General features: G+C 40.8%; 1 protein-coding gene across 2 annotated transcripts in view; it reads left to right on the top strand.

The window, feature by feature from the left end:
- The first annotated feature begins 4,027 nt into the window (after positions 1 to 4,027).
- The window catches only part of med30 (mediator complex subunit 30), a 49,607-nt gene continuing 30,560 nt past the window's right edge, over positions 4,028 to 23,074 (top strand). For both annotated transcript variants that reach the window (XM_087835065.1, XM_006794329.2), the window contains exons 1-4: positions 4,028 to 4,104; positions 4,654 to 4,937; positions 6,973 to 7,131; positions 13,248 to 13,355. In XM_087835065.1, coding sequence (XP_087691191.1) covers positions 4,752 to 4,937; positions 6,973 to 7,131; positions 13,248 to 13,355 — 453 coding nt within the window. In that variant the 5' untranslated portion in view covers positions 4,028 to 4,104; positions 4,654 to 4,751. The remainder of the gene's footprint in view (positions 4,105 to 4,653; positions 4,938 to 6,972; positions 7,132 to 13,247; positions 13,356 to 23,074) is intronic.

Here is a 23,074-nt window from a genome sequence, read left to right as displayed (position 1 = left end):
TACTTTCTTTTTAGATCAAACTAAATTATCATTATACAGTAGGAGAGGAAGAAAAAAGCAGCTCACATTCCAGACTTTTAGGTTGTGTTTTTTTTTTTTTTTTTTTTTTTTTTTTTTTTTTTTTACTTTATTGTGCTTTTTAAACTCTTGAGTCTTAAATGGTATCATGTGACTAAACATGCAAATCAGAAAAATAATAACAGAGGTGATAAATTGCAGCCTGAAATAGAACCTGAACAAATTAAAATCTCTGAATGGGAACACTGATGTAATGGTTTAGTGGACTGCATTCTCATGTTTGTAACAAGTGGTTATTTGAGTTACTGTTACCTTCCTATCAGCCTGAAGCAGTCTGGCCATTTTCCTCTGACCTCTGACATCAAGAACTGCTGCTCACTGGATATTTTTTCCCTAGAGATGGTTATGGGAAAATCCCATCAGATCAGCAGTTTCAGACCAACCCATCTGCCGCCAACAACCATGCCACATTCAAAATCACTTAAATCACCTTTCCTTTCATTTCTGATGCTCAGTTTGAACTTCAAGAGATCATCTTCATCATGTCTGCATGTCTAAATATTGATATATTGAGATGTATTGAGTTGCTGCCATGCGACTGGCCGATTAGACATTTGCATTAACAAGGAGTCGAGCAAATGCACCTCATAAGGTGGCTTGTAAGTGTATATACCCTCCCTTTTGTTTTTATCTGTTTGCAGCATGTGCAACAGAGCAGGAAATTCATCCAGGACTCACAGACACACAAACTAGGAGGAGTGCCAAGACCGAATCCCAAGACACAAAACACAATCAATTGCAGATAAAGACAAGAGTAGGTTAAAAGACACTGAAAAGACAAGGGAGACCTGGGGTGTATACACACAGATACTATGTGGACAAATCGGAGTAGTGGAAACGTGTGAAAAATGAAGAGCTGAAACTAATCAAAGGCAATGGGACAAGAGAGGTAAAACTAACTATAAAGCACAAAAGACAAATGACTATCAAAACGGCACAGGAACCAGCATGACATAGAAACAAGTACCACAAAGACAAGATACAAGGGAACATGGGGGTACCAGTAAAAACGGAAAATAAACTACATCTCTAACCGCAACAGTCTTACTTTAAAAAAAGGTACCAAAACTAAGAAACTTAAAGAGTAAACTGAGAAAACAATTAAGGAAATTATACCGGAAATATCTACCCGAAAAAACATCATTCAAAACTCAAAACGTAATGAACACAGGAGTCTACACTCGCCTAGAAAGGAAGCACAACTAAGAACAATGAAACTCATCCCAGGACCTACATATTAATAGAAAACCCTTAGACAACAGCCACAAAACCCCAGGTCCATGATAGTTTGTGTTTCTATCTTCCTCTATGCTCCAAGGCTCCTGGGTCTTTTTAGTCTTTTTAGGACATTTGCAGCTCAATAAAGTGCTCATTTTTTCTAATGTCTTACGCCTCAGTGTCCTGCATTTGGGTCCTCTCTTCTCCTTATGTAGCTTTTTTATTTTCTGGTCTTGGCTCTGTATGATGCCACTGAGATGAGATACTCCAGATCAGCTCATTTCAGGCACATAGCTCTGGCAGTAAAACCTGCTTACTGTTTGCACTATCACTGTTTAAATATTTTGCTTCCAAGAGGCAGCCAATCAAATGAAAACAGCCTTAAAGGGAGGGTGGCCTAACAAGGATTGATTAAAGGATTATTATTTTGAATAATCATCAAAACCATTATGGCAGAATCCATAAAATATATATTTAGATGGAAAAGAGAGTACCCCTTTAGATTGTGTTTACTCAAAGCTCTTTGTGATGTGTCTCAATCAGCCTCATGGTAGTAGGATACTGTACAATGTACTGTCTGAAAGACACTCCAGTCACCAACCCTGTCATTGACACATAACCTACTCCTGCCTCCTTAGCCACAGGTATTGTAATACCTTATGAAATGGCATTGGTAATAAGACTATAGCTGTTGAGTGGAGTGCTTCTAACATGCCTGCTTTGGCAACCTCACTCACACCCATAAACTGTCCTGCCTCTCTGCTCTTGTAGCGCCGAGTGTAGAGATCTCATTCTTTGTAAGTGAATTTTCTGAGAACAGCTGAGTGGACTTTACATGCTGCTGCTTTCAGAGCAAGCCATTCTACTCCCTGCTCTCCATCTGAACTTAGCCCTGCAGGGATCAGATCAGTGTCCATTTAATTAAAGCATAGGTAATGCACTAGGTGGATAGGTAATCCATTTTAGTTACGATACCCCCTCCACTCATAATTATCACACTGTTTCTATTTCCCTATAAGGGGTGATCAGGTCGCCTGTTGGCCTTCCTCTCCACTCTATCTGTCTCCATCTTCCTGTGGTGCATTCTCATCAGGCTTCTGCAGAACTGACTACATGATGCGGTACTGCAAGCCTGTCGTCACTTTCATGGTAATCTGTGCTGCTTGATTGTGTGCTGTTGCATGTAATCAGTCTCAGTTGTGTTTTCCGTGAGTTTTCCTCCTGCTGCTCATCAGTGACGGTTGGAACTGTTCAAACAAACACACAGTTGAGCAAATACGAAGTTGTTAAGATTTCTGAGAGCCATGCCTTATGATGAATGAAGGTCTTTTATATTTGTTTTGTTGCAATGAGGTTTGATTACATCAACAAGAGTGGGCCCTTTGGAATCAATACGTTTTTCATCAGCTCGTTTTGATGTGATCAATACATTCAGCTGTTTTTCTATTCACTTCGAACAGTGAGGACAGATGAGCTCTTGGTTGGTCAGGGCCTGGAGACAGCTGTCTTCTTTAGGATTTCTGTTTTGCACACTCACTCACACTTTTCCATTTTCCATCCTTCTCCTAAAGTTGCATCGTTAATCAGCAACATAGCAATATGGGAAAACGTATTCATCTCGCTACCTGCCTCCACCCACTCACCATCGCTGCTTCCTCTTTCCAATTAAGCTCACCAAGACATGCTGGATGATTATGGAGGAACTTATTTCCAAAAGGCATGCCTCAGTTAGTCTGGCACTACAGCAGATGGGGATTGTGAGAGTAACACTCATTCATCCTGGCAAGCTAACCAGCACTCTGTCTGCAATTAAGAAGTTGTGGGCAGTCAAGTGAACTCAGTGTTTTTTGCATCAGTATTGCATGTTGCTGCTAAAAAGAGAGGGAAAAAAGACTCTGGGTTACCATTACATAAAGTGTGTTACTGATAAAAGAAAATTGAAATCCAGCCCATGGCCCTAAATTTTAGTGAATGGTGTATATTAAGTAATAGCATCCTAATCTACTTTTTTCAGCCTCATTCAAGCCTAAAGGTAAAACCTTTCCTTTTTTTCCTTCTTTTTAAAAAAGAAATAAAAAAACTCTTATTTCTAGTGTCTGTAAGTCACTAGTAAGGGCAGTAATTCTGCAGCACATGCTGAGGAAGCAACCTTGTACAGCTTGCTGTCTGTTCGTGACACCTCTTGTATTTCAAATTTATTTGAATTCTGATGGCTCAAAAAACAATCCAAGCACAACTGTACAGTAGACTATAAATAATGGATGGGTAGATGCACTGAGGGATTTAATTTAACACAGAGTAAGGGAAAGAGAATGACCCATGAGAAGCAATCGTGTGGCGTAAATTGGCCTGGGGGCTGATGAACTCAGATGTGTGGTAGTGATGCTGTTATAAAAAAAAAAAGAGCCAGTATGTGTCGCTCTTACCCCAAGTAGCCCGAGCACATTTTGGTGTGCGCGTTGCTTTACCGTAATATTTTCATGCCTTAGAAGCATTCAGAGGGAAGCGGTAGATGACCAAAGGCATATTTGATATTAGTACATGTCAGTTATAACATCTTATTCTCGTTAAAGCTATACCAAATTAAAAAAAAAAATATACACACACACACACACACACACACACACACACACACACACACACACACACACACACACACATTTTCACGTTTCGCTTCTATTACATTATTTACAACCCAAAATAACGGCGTCAACTTAAGACTTCTCGCGATAGTTGCAGCAGCAGCTGAGATCCCTGGAGCAGAGGGACTTGACATGTCAACAAAAGAGATAAATTATCACCACACAGGTAACCTAACATGTTGTAATTGTGCCGGTGAGCAAACATGAATACTCTCTGTGACATGATGTGGTAGAAAAATTATATATATATAAAAAAACAACACAAAAATAAACGTAGAGAAAGCGAGAGTGTCGTATGGTGTGACTGTCCACTTAGCTTTTGTGACAATCACTGTACTTTTACATGAGCGATGATTAACCCGTTACTCTATTTCATGTATCTGGGTGTGTCTTTTAAAGCTCGGGGCGGCATTTGAGAGACTTGTACTGATGTGAGTTATCGTTTAAATAGATTCAAACCCGCGTAGATAACTTATTTTAAAGGCTATGGCGTTAGCACAGAGACTAACGCCTTGTTTTTGTTACTTTTTAGCACTTGTGAAGTTTTTATATAGCTGAAAATATGTTTTTATCAAACTTTAGCCTAGCTAAAAGCTAAGCTGATATTGCTAAACTCTATGCTGTTGAGTATTCACAAAGCAAGCGCAATGACCAAGACTTACTTTAACTTCTCTAAATTTCCTTCTCTTTATCCCCTTTAAAATGCTCCCTAAAGGCATGTAAATGTCTCCTGGTGTGGAATAACCTGACAGGGAAACACGTGAACCCCCCTCCAATCCATCCTCGCCATCAGCATCTTCACCTGCAGTCTCCATGACGACCCCTCCTCTCGTGTCACCTTTTGGCGGGCAGCCGCCACCTCAGCAGCAGCAACAGCAGCAGCAGGCTCAGGCAGCACGGGATGTCAACACGGCCTCGCTGTGTCGCATCGGTCAGGAGACGGTCCAAGACATCGTCCTCAGAACCATGGAGATCTTCCAGCTCCTCAGAAACATGCAGGTATGGTCACGTTTGTAGCTCTAGAACCAATGTGAGACTCTTAAGTATGACACAAGATGAGTAAAATTAAAGGTTTGGACACGCTGTCATGAAAACAGACCAGCCAAAAGATGTGAGGGGAAAAAAAAAGAGATACTAACATAACATGATGACTATTATTCTAATAACAAAGCAAATGCCAGTCAGGAAGGCAGTTCTTTATCAACACATTTTGATGCAGGATTTAAAAACAACAGGATGCCTGCAGTCTTGATGGTAAATGGGAGACGACCACAGCCACCAAGAAGCGCAGTGCAGTTAAAAGGCCAAAATCACTTGATTTGAGAAGCCTGCAGAGGCAGTTTAAGGTTCATTAAAATAATGTGGCATGTAGATTGTATTCTGAAAGAATTTGGCAGAAAGTACAAAGATGTAAGGAAACTTTTAATCAGTGTCTAGGCTCCAAATATGCCTTTTTCACAAATTACATTTTGACAACTAGGAGCAGGAAAAGTACACATGCTTTTTTATGCCTTCAATCATTAAGGCAGGGAAAATACATATTAGCATAAGGCAGTGGCTCTTAAATCTGGGGACAGGAACCACAGCATAAAACTGAAGTTAAATTAATATCACTTAAATTTTTTAAATTTTTTTTTACAAAATAAACAAGAGTTTTCTGATGCGATTCCAATCACCTTTACTATTTTCAGTTGTTAATGATAAAAATGAGGCATGTGGGGGCCTGCCACGCAAAAATTGGAGAACTGCAAGCAGATCTTGTCCGTCTTTCTTGAGATAGGAAGTTTCTTTTGGTTATTTTGATTGCTCAAAGTTCAGCTTACTGTCAGGAATTTATGACCAAAAGTGCATTTTTCCATGCAGCAATGTGATATGACAACCATTGTCAAAGTGTTTGCGATAAATCCAACACTGGCTAAGCAAGGATGTTGCCTTTGTGTGATTTCCTCCTGTGTTTGCAGGGTTTTGTTTATGTTGTCATAACAAAGAAGGAGAGCTCGTAGATAAGACTCATGAACTCATCCTACATATATCATTGAGCTGAACGTATTGCTTTTATGTCAAATGTGTTAGTGCACTTTCCTTCCAAATGTTTTCTTTTATTTCCAAACAGTGCATCAGTCTTTACTGCATTTAAGTGCCAGCGGATGCTTGTTATTATTCCTTGAGATCATTTATTTGTGTATTAGCTTGGTCTGCAGTTCACATGTAGTTCAGCTTTGACCTCCTTAAAGATGCAACTGGAATAAGTTTATCGTGGATGTCTGCCTGCTCCTCCGAGACGCCACTCCCGCACCTTGTTAAGATCACAGCCAGCGAGATGGGCCGAGCGAGCGCGACCTCAGCCGCAGAATGCACAAACAGCATTGTTGTGACTTGTTTTTTTAGATCACAGGCCGCCTTTATACTTGTAAAAATTCCTCATGTGTCTTCTCCTCCCTCCACTCCTTCCGTCTCTCTCTGTCTGTCTCCCTTCTGCTTCTCTGTGTGTCTCTCTTCGCTTTGCTTGCCCTCAAGGCAGGCTTGTTTCATGCTATGCAGGATGTTTATAATCAGACAGTGCTGCTCCAGAGGCTTGTCGATCCTCTCAATAAAAAACATGTCATGCTGCTCTTTAACACCCATTGTTGTTGAAAGCCAGTTTTGCAGCCTCAGTATGGGAGTGAGTGGGGAAAAAAAAAACCATTCAAAGAGCTTGAGCTGAAGCTGTTTATCTTTTGATGCTGCGCAGTTTATGTTTGGTGCTTTAAATTGTGATTATTAAAACCACATGCCATATTGTTGCAGGATCACAAATGTGTTAAACACATTTTAAAGCGTCTTTTCAGACTGATGGCTTCCGTTCTTAAGTAGAAAGAACACTATCACTTTTTTATCAGAGGATTTTCTAATGCTTTCTTATCAGCTGGGGAACAACAGAGGCTTCGTGATGCTTTGGCAGTCAGTGAGGATCAATAAGTTTTGCTTTTTTATTAGCACTAAGAAAATTGTAGTACTTTATTTAACACAGAGTTTCCCCTTTGGTTCTTCGTAGCTGCCTAATGGAGTCACTTACCACCCCAACACCCACCAGGACAGGCTGGGGAAACTCCAGGAGCATCTACGAACGCTTTCTGTGCTCTTCCGCAAGCTGCGCCTCGTCTACGACAAATGCAATGAAAACTGCGCCGGCCTCGACCCCATACCTCCAGAGGTGAGACACGACAACGCTAAGAAATATGCTAATGACAGCTTTCTCTTACTGACGTTATTGAATATCTGTTAAAAGTTGGTAAAATAGTCAAATTTGTGAAACTTCCTTCCATCCCTAAAGGAAACCCGTTGTGCTTTTTCCCATTTTCTGTCATATATATATATATATATATATATATATATATATTATAACACCAGTGGTGCACTTTCCATAGTTATTAAAAATAAAGTTGTGAAGTTTATTAATGAAATGTTTTTGCAACATTCAGGAATAGAAAATATTTCATAAGAAACATGTAATAATGAAGAATGTGTCAAAATACAGTCATACAAATGGGGGGAAAAATTAAAGAAGATTAGAAAAGCATAAATGTAAGCTCCAAATGACTGAACAGTTGGTGTATTAATATAAAACAGAGTCATCAAAATGCAGCATCAAGAATGAAAATACAGTGCAACTCAGTAGTTAACAATAAAATAAAAAAGCCTTAAAGGTTTAAAAGAAAAGTAAAAAGTTATAAGGAAGCCTGCCGATATATTTAAATCTTTAAAAGAGGTCTAAAAGGAAATGGCAGCAGTTCGTTACATAACAGAGGAGCTCTTACAGCTGACGCTCAGCCGCCTTCAGTCCTTTAAGTGTGAGGTGGGAACAGTTAGCAGGTTCTTACATTGGCTGGTTGGTTAGGGGACAACAGAGTGCACTTATAAATCATAAAAGGATTGACGAGGAGGAAAAATTAATCTTAAGATGAGCCTGAAACATAAAAAATGGAAAACTTTGAACTTTCCAAAAGGGCTTCTAACATTTCTTTGATCCGTATTTGCTGCAGACACCGGTCCTGTTGCAGAGAGTGAAGCAATATGACGCACGCCTATAGTGGCGGCACGCACTGGTTGCATAACGCAGACAAAAGAAGCAGTTGGGGTTTGTTGGCTGTGATGTGGAGGAGAGGTGATGACATTGGTGCAAGTTGATTTATTTTTTATTTTTTATTTTTTTTTTATTTATTTATTTTTGCCTGTCCCGTTTGGCTCTTTTGCCATCAGAATTATTGTCTAAAGGCAAAGAAAGATGCCCAACGGATTTTCTTTACCAAATTGACCATCCCAGCTTTGCCGTAATGGTCCATTTGATTCACCTTTTATTCTTTATTTTATTTTCACTTGCTGAATACGGGACAGACTTGACTGGGGGAAAGAAAAGGGAGAAAGAAAGAGGGAAAGAAAAACAGTTGAGAAGAGGGACGGGGGAGAAGGGCGAAAAACAAAAACCAACAGAATAAGCAAAAAAATAAATAAATAAATAAAAAAAAAAAAAAAAAAAAAAAAAAATACATGTATCGATCACCTGGATCACCTGTTGAGAAAGAAAAAAGAAAACAAGCAGAAGAAAACGAGAGTAATACAATAAACAACATCACAATGATATATGGGAATATGACAGTAAATACTAAATATTAAACATTATTGTGCAGCACGTAAGATCGACAGCACAGTGTGCAAGTTGATTTAAGTATACAAAAGATTGGCGTGCACCTGGGAACACTGAGATTTAATCATGGGTTGATGCATGTCGGTGCACTCGGGCTTTCCAATGCATTGCCAGCATGGATGTGTGTGAGGACATGAATGTCAGACTCAGTTGGACAATAAATTGTTTTTAAGTCATTAGCTACATATTACAAAGCCTGTGTGATATGTGATATCAGGCTATGATCTGATTAATTCACCCTGAGTGAGCGAGTGTAATGTGTCCGGCTTCCTGCAGGCTCTATACAGGCACCACCCTCACCAAAAGTAAATAAAGTATTTGCAGTAGTGAGACATGTTGATCTGGGATTTTGTGTGTTGCTGACATACTGTCCGGAGTCCAGAGTCCACCCAGCCATGCTCAGCCTTAGAAATAACTCCTCTCCCCACCTTAAAGGCTGAGCCCGGCCAACCTATAAAGGAAACTCATTTTGGCCTCTTGTATTCGTGGCCTTACTCTTTTGGTCATTACCCAGAACTCATAATTATAGGTAAAGGTTGGATTTGTAGGTTGACTTGTAAAGTTCAGCTCTCTCTTAACCATGGCAGTCCAGTACAATGCCTATATTTCTGCTCAAACCATACCAATCTGCTGGTCCACCTCTCACTCCGTCTTCCATTCACTCATGAATAACACACTCTCCCCTTCTTCACAAAAGATTAATGAAACAAACAAATAAAATTCTCCCTATAGTGGGTAACCAGGCCCGGATCATGCTACAAACATTCTGCTTTGGATTTGGTTAGGTATTACATGCTGAAAGGAGATTAAATGAAATACACATTACTCCCGGCTTAATATAGTTGTTACCTGATAAAACACCTTGTATTATACTTTGTATTTTACAAATTTTGTCCATTTGTTATTACTTTTAAGATGCTGTCTTACCTCAAATCAGGTCATGCTTTTATTATATAAAGCACACCTGCATCTGCATTTAGGTTTTACATGATGAGGCTGTAAGCGCGGAAGTGCTGATACTACATTTTAAGTTGACTGATTGATCTTTTTAGATGTGAACGTCAACAAATGCTTTATGTGCTTTTTTTTTGTGCTTTCAGCCGTCGCCTCACATAGTCCGGCTTTTCGTAAAAGCTGTCTGCTAAATTAGGAAGCTGTTGGTTTAAAGGAAGTAGGCCATTGTAACTTCCATATCCCCTTGCTCATGCACACACACACCCTCTCACAAAGCTGCTCACACAAACACACACATATTTACCCTGGGGAACTCTTATCTCACCTACTCCCTCTAGGTCTGTCTTTTCTCTGCCTGCAGCAGATTCATTGGTCGTTCCAGGTGAGTCTCCAGAGCCTCTTTACTGCTGGTTACAGTCACCATCCACCTTCAGGAGCAACAACACCACTTTGCCTCTTAGCCCCGCTCCTTCCCTGCCTGCCTTCACAGAATGATTGCACAATTGTATCCCCCCCCGACACAAACATAAATGTACAACATAGAAATGCAAGTGGTTCAGTGTAACTTGGCACAATAGCATGTTTTCGCAACATGCGCAATTCCACGCGCACTGGCTCGCTGGGGGTGCACTCTGTGAGGCACCATGCGGGGCTCCGGCACGGCTATCCACTACTGTTTGATTGGATTTATGACTGCGGCAGTCCCTTCCCAATTTCTACAGATTGGCTCGAAGCTAATCTTTCTCACCAGACTCCTACTGAGGATAAAGGAGGATGTGGGAGGAGACCAGTCTTAAATTGGAACAAATTTGTGATGGCTGCCACCACGTACGTTTTCTGCATTGAGGAGTACAGTCAGCGAGAGGCATTTCGAATAATCTGTTCAAAGTGACTCTCGTGCGCAGTTGTGCCCTTAAATCAAAGCCGGTGACGGGCTTTCTTTGACATTTTCCTTTTGCCGTTCCTTCATTGAGTCATTACACCATCTGGCTATTTTTTTCCTCCCCCTGCTCATTCCACCTTATTTAAATGTTTATTCATTCCCCCCCGAGGCTGAGACCCAGTCCGGTGCTGACCAGCCAATAGCTCCTCTCACCATGTTTGTCTGGGGCTGAGGGGTTGTTGATTTTGGCCCAAGCATGCATGCCATTTATCATCCTAGAGAATTCAGGTGGCTGCCTGACAGCCGCTCACTATTGGCTGCCTGAAACAGGAAGTGGAATCAATGACTCGGGCAGCGTGACCTCATCTCAGCCTAATTAGCAGCAGACCCGTTTAATGAACAGCTGGACCAACTGCACACGTCAGCGCTTTCCCCCCTTTTTCTTTCCACTTGTCGTTCGTTGCAGCTTTTTGCTTGCCCCTTCTCAGACTTTAATCTGCTTTCTTCCTTTTTAGATGCATTTTTCTTCCTCCTCCCCACATTTTCTACCACTTTAATCTTCTTTTCTCCGATATCTGCTAGATATTGGATCTCTGCTCATTTCCTTCTTTCTCTCAGGCCGGTCTGTTTGTCCTCGTTGGCTTTGTCTCTCTGTCTTTTTCTGCTTTTCCCATGTTGTTCTTTCCCTGTTGTCCCAAGTCTTGCTCTCTTCTTGTCATTTCCTGCAGTGAACAGCCATGCCATTTCATTTCCCTCTCCTCTTACACATTCACCCTGCTGTTTTTTTTTTCCCAGTCTTTTTTTACCCTTTTCTTTTTGTCTCACTGAGGCAACCTGGAGAACTTCATTAGGCCATTCTTCTCTGTCAGCCAGGAAACCACATCCATCTTTCTGTGGAAGAGGCAGGGGTTATGACTCACACTTTGACGTGCACGTGCTGCATAGCTACACGCACACACACACACACAAAATACACTCTCCATCCATCTCTCCCAACCTACTCAGCACATTTCATTTTCCCCCCGCGGGCTGCCAAACTGAGCCCACCACCTTTAAAATGTGATATGTCGTTGGCTTCGGCCTCAAATTATCTAATGAAAAAACTTTCATCTTTTCCTGCTCAAAGTTGAAGGCGAGCTCATAGTTTGTCTGGTATAATATCCTGCACATGTCCTTGCTGTCTTTTCTCCCTCCAAGAGTCAGAGTTTACAGTTTGGCGCAGAGCTAAGCCTGGAAACTGACAGGAGTAAAGAAACTTTTTCCAGACTTTTATGTCTTTTTGTCATTCTTTATTTTCTTCTTTGTCTGCCTTTCTTTTTCCCGTGCCCATTTTCTGTTCTCACCTCTCTCTGGCTCTTTTCCCACGATTCTTGCCCTCTTCAGTGCTATCCTACTCTATTAGTCTCCTCTCTCTGTCTGTATTTTATTTTATTTTATTTTTTTATAACTTCCTTCGTGCTAGTCTTGATATTGTCTGGCTCCAACTCTACTCATACACTAGTCAGTCATTGCTTCCAGATGAATCAGGTTACTTAAATCAGCCGTTGACTGTCTGCAGGGCCTCTGCTCCAGCTGCACAACACGGGCCAAAATCTGTAGTCAGTCATAATTTACTGCTTTGCCAAGTCATTATTGGAGGAAGGTTTGCTATTCCACCATATGGGATATTTTTTTTATTAGCTAATGTTGCTTGGAGACTGTCCTACCTAATCTATGTTTGTGATCTTGTCTGGTATGGCAGTATTGTTTTGGAAAGGAAAACAATGTTTTTCTAGATGTTTTTTTTATAACAGGAACTTCTTGCTTCCAGTATTACAAACCATAGCAGAGTCGTCCACAGCCTTTATTAAAACCCATAAAATGTCATGCTATATAAAACTGTTGCTGTCTTTTGAGAATATGAAACTCAGGTTTGACTCCATTTTCACTGCGTGTGCTTTATAGTCTATTATTTTGTTGTTGACAAAATTCAATTTTGTGCAGTCGCTCCGCAAAGATAGCATAACATCAATCACACATTGTCAGTGCAGGTCTTTTATATCCTTGCTGTCTGTGTGTTATGAGGAACAGTGTGTTCTCAAGACATTCATAGATTACTTGATGTGTGACTGCAGCAAGCCTCCTGCTCCCCTACCCACACCGAGGTGCCCACTAGGGGGCAGTGCGACGCAAAGCAGCAGGCAGTGACCCTGTCGGCTCTCGGGAACGCTGCCTCGCCTGAAGGCTCTTGCACATCAGCCTCACTCTAGTGTCAAGCAGACAAGGTCAAGCACACAGAGCGTTTAAAAATGAATTAATCTCCCACTCGCTTTTCCCTCTCACTCTTTTCCTGTCCCTGTCTTTCCACGTTGAAGAGAGTATTCGAGAGCTTACACACAATCCCCATTTTCACCACTTCGTGGGAACAATCGTGCGAGAAGGCATAGAGATATGTTATTATAGCTTAGTTGAGATCTCCCATACACATGTAAATGTGGCCTATAACTGCGCTCAGTGGGCGTATAGGAAAGATGTGACTAGGCAGCACAATGCTTTTAATTTATTTGGACCTTAGACGTTAGATTGGGGGAAAAAATAGAAGTAGGAAAGAGAATAATTGCATCAGGAGGTGAATCTTTAAACAGATTTTACTGAAAAAACTATGATATGGATCTTACTGTGCGACTCCAAGCAGGGGAACACGATCCAGTTATCTGAATAAGTCAGCATTTTGGGAGCGATCCTCTTACGCTTGTCTTGCTTACAGTAAGTAATACAGCCACATTTTTTTGTTTGCTGTCCCTTCCAGCAACTGATACCCTTTGTGGAAGATGACGGCTCCAAACATGAAGACCGATCAGGTGGCCAGAGCCGCTCTGCTAGTGAGGAAAGGAGAGAAATCCTGGAGGTCAACAAGGTATGGTGTTCTGGATGAACAGGACAACACTGACAGGCTTACAAGTTTGATTTCCAGCCTGTAACAACACGAGGAGGAGAAGCTTATTAGAGGAAAAATGGGAAAGGTTTGAAAAGGCTCATAGTGATATCTCAGTCTCTTTTTATTTCAGCTATAAACATGGTGTTATTTCAGTGATGTTTCAGGATCATCGTACAGACAAGAAATGATAATTAGGCGTGGAATTTATTCCAGATGAATAATTTTACTCAACATCATTAACCCGAATTTTTAATTGCAGGTTTGCTCTTATTTGAATTGCAACCATCCAGGTTGTACAGAAGGTTTGTGCAAAAACAAAATTAAGAGGCCACACTTGATAAACTTTGCCTGATGATAGTGGTTGTGTGTTTAAAGGAGGTCATGATACCACTGGGAAATCCTATTAACCACAAATGCATTTTACAACATTTTCCTGGGGACTAGATTCATCTTCAGCTATTTTTTTTTTTTAGTTTAATTTTTTATCAAAACCTGAAACTCCTGGTCAGTCGGGGAACCCGAGGAGCAGTTTGAAGACCCAATATTTGAACCTAATGATATTTTTCCAACTGTGCAGGAGGAGCGCACGGTTAAAATGAAGGAGACTCATCTCATATGAGGTTTACTGTTGATCTTATTGAACCGAGCAGATATTATGTTGTGACTGATTCAAAATGAACTCAATTTGATATGTTGTGCAGCTGATTCTGTTTTAATGCGCACCACTCAAGCATCACCTCCACATTTAATCCAGCACAGTGTGGTATACAGATTTTATTGTAGTAATTATTATTGTTATTATTATTTTTGGGTTTTTAAAAATTAATTTGAAGTTGTCTAACTTAATTCCTGATTCCTAAGTTTTTGAAAAGGCTTTGTAGTCGTGTTGCACCTCGGGTGTCTGAGAGTTGTGTTCGATGTTTGTCTGTGCGCATAAAACTGTTTAATATTAGTTTGAGTGCAGCACCTGGACTGGCTGACTGATTCTTACCATATTTAATGAAGAGGCGGATGTAATTCCAACCTCAGCCTTCCAAGGAAATACAGGGACTTTTGGGAGTATTTGTGGAACATTGGAGTGCTGATATAGACCAGGCATGTGGTCCTTATATAATCATCATATTAATAATAAGTTTGTTGTCTTTGTTGCCAGTGGCAGGGATATTGAATAACACATGATGTCTTCCAGGGGGCATCCCTGAGTTTTGCTGACAATGTAGTTCTGTTTAATTGCATTTTCCATGTAATTTTTGCCAATCTGGGAGTTGATTATAATGTAACTTATTTAAATGAGACCTTGGCTGAGTTGCAACTTCCTGTGAACTCACCTGTATGTTAAAAGACATGCTACCGTGTGCCTTACCCATAGACTGTACCTCAAAGATGGATGTAAACACTGCGACTACACCCACTGGTTACTGGACTATCATTTTAAAACCTCGCTATGCTGATTAATTTAGTTTATTTGAGCCAGAAATCACCACCGTACAGCAAACTGCACTATTTTCTTGTAAAATCCATTAAAAATGCTCATACATCAAAGGCGGTGAAAACATCCAAATGAGTGTATGAAATTAGCAAAGGTGAGATCTGAAAAGCAGCTGTCAGCTACAGCTTCCTGTTTGGCCTTATCAGCCATATGCCATAACTTTAAGCCTTATTCCTCAGATGGATGAGTTATAATAAAAATCTGCCCCCTGTACTGTTTTTATGGAGGAGGAAACTATCCATAGAGGCCAAAATGTTTTGGGCTTTTTTGTGCTAAGCTGTAAATATATTTTTTTAATCCTGTGCAGTTTGACATTTTAACATGGGAGTCTATGGGGCATTGACTGCTTTTCAAAGCAGCCTCAAGCAGCTGCACTGGGAGCTGCAGTTTTCTGCACTTGCTGCTTCTTAAACCCCAGAGTCTGCTACTTGGCTGTGCCTCAGTCACTCTTTGCTGCTCCCCCCACAGTGCAAAGCAGTGAGTAACACTAGCTAATGTTAGCTTAGCAATAGAGTTCACTAATGGCTACTTGTTCTCAGTGCATCACTGACTGCAACACAAACTCCAGAGACAATTTAATTTGTATTTTGCTACTGACAGCGTTAGCAAGGAAGCAAAGTAAGGTTGGACACTAGCTGCTATGTTGGGTGGGTAGAAGTTTGTCTGTGTTAGCAGGTATGTTAACATTTGGTGATGTAAGCCAAAAAAAGCAATTTTATGTGATCATCCTAGCCAAACGGTTTGTGACCAAAGTAACATAAACAGGTTGTTCCATCTGTGGAGGGATCTTGGCCTCTGCTCCAGCTTAGGGATTCATTAGCAAAGTTCTGCACATCCAGTCATAGTGGTGATATTTGGATTTGTTGTGTTTTGGTCTCAGTGTTCATCTACGGTCATGAACACTGACATTGCTAAGGTGTTTGCAACATATGAAAAATAATTAAAAAATAATGGCGGTAACAAATCAAAAAGCAGCGAAAATGCTTATCAGCTTTTTAGACACCTCTGTAGTGTATAAATACATTTTAGATCGCAGTAACAGACTGAGCTGAGCTGACCCTCAACTACAAAGAGCTGTGTGGGGAAAAAAATAGTAGCTGGAGGTGTTTTAAATATTAGCAAGAAGAAAGAAGAGATGACTTGATTTTTTTTTCCCCATATCTTGTGTAAGGTGTTCACGTTTGGTTTCAATTGTCAGACATCAAACACACCTAAGAGCTTTTTAAAATTTATTCACTGTCAGATAAGTTTTTGCTCAGCTGTGGTAGAGCGGCAATTTTCCAGCGATCTGAAGTGCAGTGCAGCTTTTCTTCGGACTGACATGCCAGCGTCAGTCAGGACTGAAATGTTGAAGGTAGATTAGATCCCAAGTCACGACACAAACAAACGAGTTGAATATGAGAAGTCAGTTACATGGAAATGTGGCCTCTTATATGTTAATTAAACAAATTGCACAATAGGAAATGTTGTGGATGAAGCTTTGAGAGGGAAAAGGATTTTTAGTGTCATCTTATTCTTAAAGTAAAGACCCATCCTGATTGATTTAGTAAGGCCTGTGGTTTCTTTGGTAACAGCAATTGCACTGTCAAAAATGCCAAGAAGTATTACACTCATGTCACATTTTGCAGACAAATGTATAGATTGGTTTTGACCTTGTGGATAGATGCACTAAAATTTCTGTGACAGGTTCATAATGGTGTGTTTCGAATACATTTTTTTTCTGAAGCAATAGCAGGAAATGTTGGACCCACTTTATCAAAGATTTAAAGTGATGATACTTCATTCAGCGGGGGAAAATAGACCCCATCGCTATGAGTGAAATCTCTGTAGCTACTTCAGAAAATTTAGGCTAGTACAGTGGGGCAAAAAAGTATTTAGTCAGCCACCGATTGTGCAAGTTCCCCCACTTAAAATGATGACAGAGGTCAGTAATTTGCACCAGAGGTACACTTCAACTGTGAGAGACAGAATGTGAAAAAAAAATCCATGAATTCACATGGTAGGATTTGTAAAGAATTTATTCGTAAATCAGGGTGGAAAATAAGTATTTGGTCACCTCAAACAAGGAAAATCCCTGGCTCTCACAGACCTGTAACGTCTTCTGTAAGAAGCTTTTCTGTCCCCCACTCGTTACCTGTATGAATGGCACCTGTTTGACCTCATCATCTGTATAAAAGACACCTGTCCACAGCCTCAACCAGTCAGACTCCGCCATGGCCAAGACCAAAGAGCTTTCGAAGGACACCAGGAAAAGAATTGTAGACCTGCACCAGACTGGGAAGAGTGAATCTACAATAGGCAAGCAGCTTGGTGTGAAAAAATCAACTGTGGGAGCAATCATCAGAAAATGGAAGACATACAAGACCACTGATAATCTCCCTCGATCTGGGGCTCCACGCAAGATCTCATCCCGTGGGGTCAAAATGATCATGAGAACGGTGAGCAAAGATCCCAGAACCACACGGGGGGACCTGGTGAATGACCTGCAGAGAGCTGGGACCAAAGTAACAAAGGTCACCATCAGTAACACACTACAACGGCAGGGAATCAAATCCCGCAGTGCCAGACGTGTTCCGCTGCTGAAGCCAGTGCATGTCCAGGCCCGTCTGAAGTTTGCCAGAGAGCACATGGATGATACAGCAGAGGATTGGGAGAATGTCATGTGGTCAGATGAAACCAAAGTAGAACTTTTTGGTATAAACTCAACTCGTTGTGTTTGGAGGAAGAAGAATACTGAGTTGCATCCCAAGAACACCATACCTACTGTGAAGCATGGGGGTGGAAACATCATGCTATGGGGATGTTTTTCTGCCAAGGGGACAGGACGACTGATCCGTGTTAAGGACAGAATGAATGGGGCCAAGTATCGTGAGATTTTGAGCCAAAACCTCCTTCCATCAGTGAGAACTTTGAAGATGAAACGAGGCTGGGTCTTCCAACATGACAATGATCCAAAACACACTGCCCGGGCAACAAAGGAGTGGCTCCGTAAGAAGCATTTGAAAGTCCTGGAGTGGCCTAGCCAGTCTCCAGACCTCAACCCCATAGAAAATCTGTGGCGGGAGTTGAAAGTCCGTGTTGCTCGGCGACATCCCCAAAACATCACTGCTCTTGAGAAGATCTGCATGGAGGAATGGGCCAAAATACCAGCTACTGTGTGTGCAAACCTGGTAAAGACCTATAGTAAACGTTTGACCTCTGTTATTGCCAACAAAGGTTATGTTACAAAGTATTGAGTTGTATTTTTGTTATTGACCAAATACTTATTTTCCACCCTGATTTACGAATAAATTCTTTACAAATCCTACCATGTGAATTCATGGATTTTTTTTTTTCACATTCTGTCTCTCACAGTTGAAGTGTACCTCTGGTGCAAATTACTGACCTCTGTCATCATTTTAAGTGGGGGAACTTGCACAATCGGTGGCTGACTAAATACTTTTTTGCCCCACTGTATAAAAACAGGGTGTGAATTTAGTCTTAAGGATTTGTAACTCCATATTTTAATTGCACAAGCACAGCGAGATGTCAGAGTGGACTGTGTGGGCGTCTCCAGGTGCACTTGCTATTTTGGTGTATGTAGATCAGCATGTAAAAGAGGAGGATGAAGCTGGAGGCTGTGGTGGTTAATGAACTTCCAGTCAGTCTCATCACTGATTTCATTGCGCTAAAGCAGCTGTACCAATCAGACTGATGCATGACAAGAGCAGATCAACAAGTGACAGCAGGCTTCTAGCAGTCTGAAAACCAGACGCAGATGGTTTGACTTTTTGTCAGGCATGTTCAATAATGATAGAGATAAATAATGTAAAATGTTGGCAAAGCTAAGAGCATTATAGCTTCACTTTTACTTTGTGTTGGGATACAAGTCGCATATCTACACACAGTCATAATGAACGCGTCTCTTCCAGTTTTGAGTAGGGCTACTTTGCGACATCCTGCTATCATTTGCATACAATTAAAGGTACGGTAAGTACTGTTTTTGAGTTTATTTAAAAGAAAAAGAATGGTGAACTTATAAATGTGCCTTGATTAGTGTGTAATCATGCCTTCCAACAAATTAATACATTGTCATAAACGTAAAGCGAAAAAATAAAGAGTGAATCCATTAAAAATTCTTGTGAAGGGGTTGCTGGTTTGTGGAAACCGCTATCTTGCCCCCCTGTCGTGTTTTGTGTATGTGGCTAGAAACAGGCCACATATGTAGTATGCCTTATATAAGTCCCATTTGTGACCTTTAAACTATATATAACCATTTAACATTAAAATAATCTCAATCTCTTCCTCCCTGCCTCAAACGTCATCTCCTGAACTCAAATCAGGACTTATTCCCGATATTGTTACAATTACTTATTGTCATCTTTTTAGTCATGTGACCCTCCCATCTCAGCTGACAAAGAACTGGCTAAACAACTACAGACAAATAACAACAAATAACTTCATCCTACTCAGAGTTTTTATTGGTGAAAACTATACATAGAGGCCAAAACACTTTTGGTAACAGGTTCTAAACATGCTTGTTTCCCCTGTAAAGTTGGGCATGTTAACATGGTAGTCTAAGGGGATTGACTCCATTTTGGAGCTAGCGTCTAGTGGCTGCATGAAGAACTGCAGCTTTTTAACACTTCCAAATAGTTTTCTTTTTCAGCTCCACAGGTCCAGGAAACATCACAAAATTTATACAGAAAGAGAGAGTCCGTCATTGCCAATTGAATCTGTTTTTTAAGACGTCAAACAGAAAGTGAGATGAGATCTCACCAATTGGTTCATGAATTAATACCCAAATTGGTGTGTGGACAGTGTACCTCTTGCTTGAGTTTTGGTATGATTCTTTTCTTTCAAAGGTGGTAGCTGCTTGTCCGTTTCTTTCAGTGTAAACCTTGTGTCTCCTTTTTCAACTCTGACATGTTTTTTTTACTCTCCCACGTCCCCTGGATCTTTTTAGGAAAACGTAACACCATTAATCATTGATTCAGTTAAATAAATAAGTAAATAACTAATAATAATAATAATAATAATAATGGATTGCATTTATATAGCGCTTTTCGGGGCCCTCAAAGCGCTTTACAATGCCACTATTCATTCACTCTCACATTCACACACTGGTGGAGGCAGCTACAGTTGTAGCCACAGCTGCCCTGGGGCAGACTGACAGAAGCGAGGCTGCCATATTGCACCATCAGCCCCTCTGGCCATCACCAGTAGGCGGTAGGTGAAGTGTCTTGCCCAAGGACACAACGACCGAGACTGTCCGAGCCGGGGCTCGAACCGGCAACCTTCCGGTTACAAGACGAACTGCCAACTCTTGAGCCACGATCGCCCCGCAGCCACGATTGGGTCGATCGTGGCTGCGGGGCGGGGAGGATAGAATCAGTGCTTACAACCACACATCAAGTTGCCGTGGCATCTGTGCCATGTTGAACTGCTTTGCGATCTTTGGATCTGGAGCTTCATTTTCAGTTCGAGTTTTGTCTGTAATGTTATGGCAGAAGCCGGTGTTTGGAATCTTTTTTCCTTTTCTTTTTTTAGAGCCTGGAATTTCAGGCACATTTTTTTACTAAAATTCCAACAAAGCCTTACTTGAATGGACCTCCCACGTTTTTGCACTTCTTCTCCTTCCATGTGGTCTGTACTTAGTACCAAAATACCACCTAGATCCATGAAGTGAAATTCAAGGTTAGGAAATTACCAAACAGTTGAATCACTACTTGTGCTGCAAAACAAAACAAAAGGGGCAGGGCGAGAAAAACCACGTCAGTATTATTAAGGTTGACGAGGGTAAATGGGTTGTTGGTTTGAAAGGAATAGGTGCTTTTACATGGCGTTTGTCTGAACTGGGCGATGCGATATGAAGTAGGTTCTCTAAACACTGACAAACCCTGCTCTGTGATGTTTTGACATTTGTCATAATAGATTATTTTGAGTCCTGGATTAGGTTTAATCTCTACCTGGGAAGCAGGCCCATCATGACGACACCAAAGCACTACATGCAAATATCCGCCCTGGGTCGATGAAACCTATACCAGGGAGTCAGAGTACGCAGGCAGCAGCCACACAGAATATCTCCCATATCTCAAGTGAGCATAGTGGTTATTAACAGTGGAGTATGGCATAGATTTAGGTAAAGCACACTGTGCGTTATTTAGGATGACTTTTTATTTCCCCTCGTCAGTAGGGGATTTGCTTTGTTTGTATATACAGAGTGTGTGTGTGTGTGTGTGTGTGTGTGTGTGTCTACTGAGTGAGACAAAGAGCTCTTAGTTCTTTCTTCAGTGAGAAGAGATTGAGTTTGCTTTACTCGTGTTTCCAGTGTGTGTGTGTGTGCTGTCTTGACGCCCTGCTCTTCTCTGTTTCTTCTCTTTGTATGTGCATTGTACTGGCTCTGTACAGATTGAACATGCCACTCTGTCTGCGTTTGCTGCAATGATAATGGTCCAAGGTCAGAAGTGTCAGCAGAAGAGATGAGCAGAGCTCCCCTGGCTGCTTTTTAAATGTTAACACTACAGTGAAACATTGCAGCGAGCCTTCTACTCGACTGCACTCAGTCTTTTCACCTTTGCACACAAAGCTGCCACACCCACAAGAAGAACATTAGAAGCCTGCTGGAGCAAGTGCTTAATCCAATCCTTACAATTCTGGAGCAATGCAAAAAAAGAAAGGTAAAAAAATATCGGATCTGTGTGTTTCTCTCACATTAAACACAAGAGCTGAAAGTGAATAAAGTTTAGACACCTTTGTATCGAAGTGATAGCCTTATTTGTGACGTGACCTTCCTCTTATGCAAAGCATTAGCATGCAAATTGATTTCTGTCAAGTGATCCGAGTATATAAACCTGCTGATCTGGAAGTCCAGCAGTTCATCTAAACAAAAGGCACTTAGACTAAAACAGATATAGATACGTTTATCCTACCATAAAACAATAAGAGAAGGTACGACCTCTCCCATGCTCCCAGAGTGTGGGTGTGAATGCCAGAAACACTCTGGAATGCGCACAAAGCCTTTGCAGACTATTAAGGATCACACATCCTATCACTACACAATCGATTATACACCTCTACCAATCTAAAACTAATTATAAAACTCTAAGCTTATATAAGTAGATATTTCTAAGCATAAATGACAATCAACATTACAAAACCTAACATGGAGTATAAATTAATAAACGCTCTTTACACTGTACAAAAGATATGTTATTTCATACTTATTTTTTTAGTTTAGGGCTTGTTGTTGACTTAATAAGTGGGCTTATTTAAGGCATAATTAAGATTTTAATTCATCGTTCCTTTGCAGGCGCCTCCTGTTGTTTTCATGTGGACAAGTAAAACTTTTGTTTACATTAAGTGCTTCTTACCAAACTCTTGTGAGCAACCTTCAACCATAACAAACTTGCTGTGTGTGAAATATTTGCAAACCTGATTTCCATAGAAGCTTGAAACCTGTATTGTTTACAAGTCTAATAGTCTTCCCTTTTCTTGCATGTGTTGGTGCATTGCTGCATATCTCTGAGCTTTACTGTCCCCTGTGGATCAACTAAAAATGCGAAACCACTGGCAAGAATGTATATCACGTCATCGGCAAGCAAAGTAGACACCCATATGGCATTACTAGTTGTTAGAAATAATACCTTTTAAGCTTTGACTTTCCTACTTCAGAAGCTGAAAAACACCCAACAACTGAATATATTTAAATAATGAGTTATAAACCATAGACTGTGTGCTTTGGATGCTCTGTGGCATGCAGGGTTTATGTCAGTGCATTACAAGCTGTCCAATACAGCTCCACCCTTCTGTCAGCGGACAAAGAACAAAAGCAACAGGTCTTATAGATCAACAAATCCAAATTTCAAGTGTTTGGTTCAAATTGTCAAGATATTCCAAAATGGTCAGGAGAGAGGTTTAACAGTGAGTGTCTACAGCCATCTGTCAAACATGGTGGAGGCTCTGTTGTGGTTTGGGGGATCTTGACAGCATTGATGGAATTATGAACACAGACAGCAACAGCTTGATTTTTACCAGATACATTGCTAATACAGTAAAAGCATAAAACACAGACACCACCAGTCGTGGATTGACCTCCCTGGAGCTTGAATCTCAACATTATAGAAGCAGTGTGAGATCATCTTGATAGAACAGAATAAAAGGCAGCCAACATCCAAATAGGAGCTTTGGGTGTCCTTCAAGAAACCTGGAGCACTATTCCTAAAGAATA

Source organism: Neolamprologus brichardi, chromosome 22 (genome assembly GCF_056152115.1).
Source record: "Neolamprologus brichardi isolate AB-2024 chromosome 22, ASM5615211v1, whole genome shotgun sequence".
Classification (NCBI taxonomy): domain Eukaryota; kingdom Metazoa; phylum Chordata; class Actinopteri; order Cichliformes; family Cichlidae; genus Neolamprologus; species Neolamprologus brichardi.
This window is presented reverse-complemented; position numbering and strand designations above follow the sequence as displayed.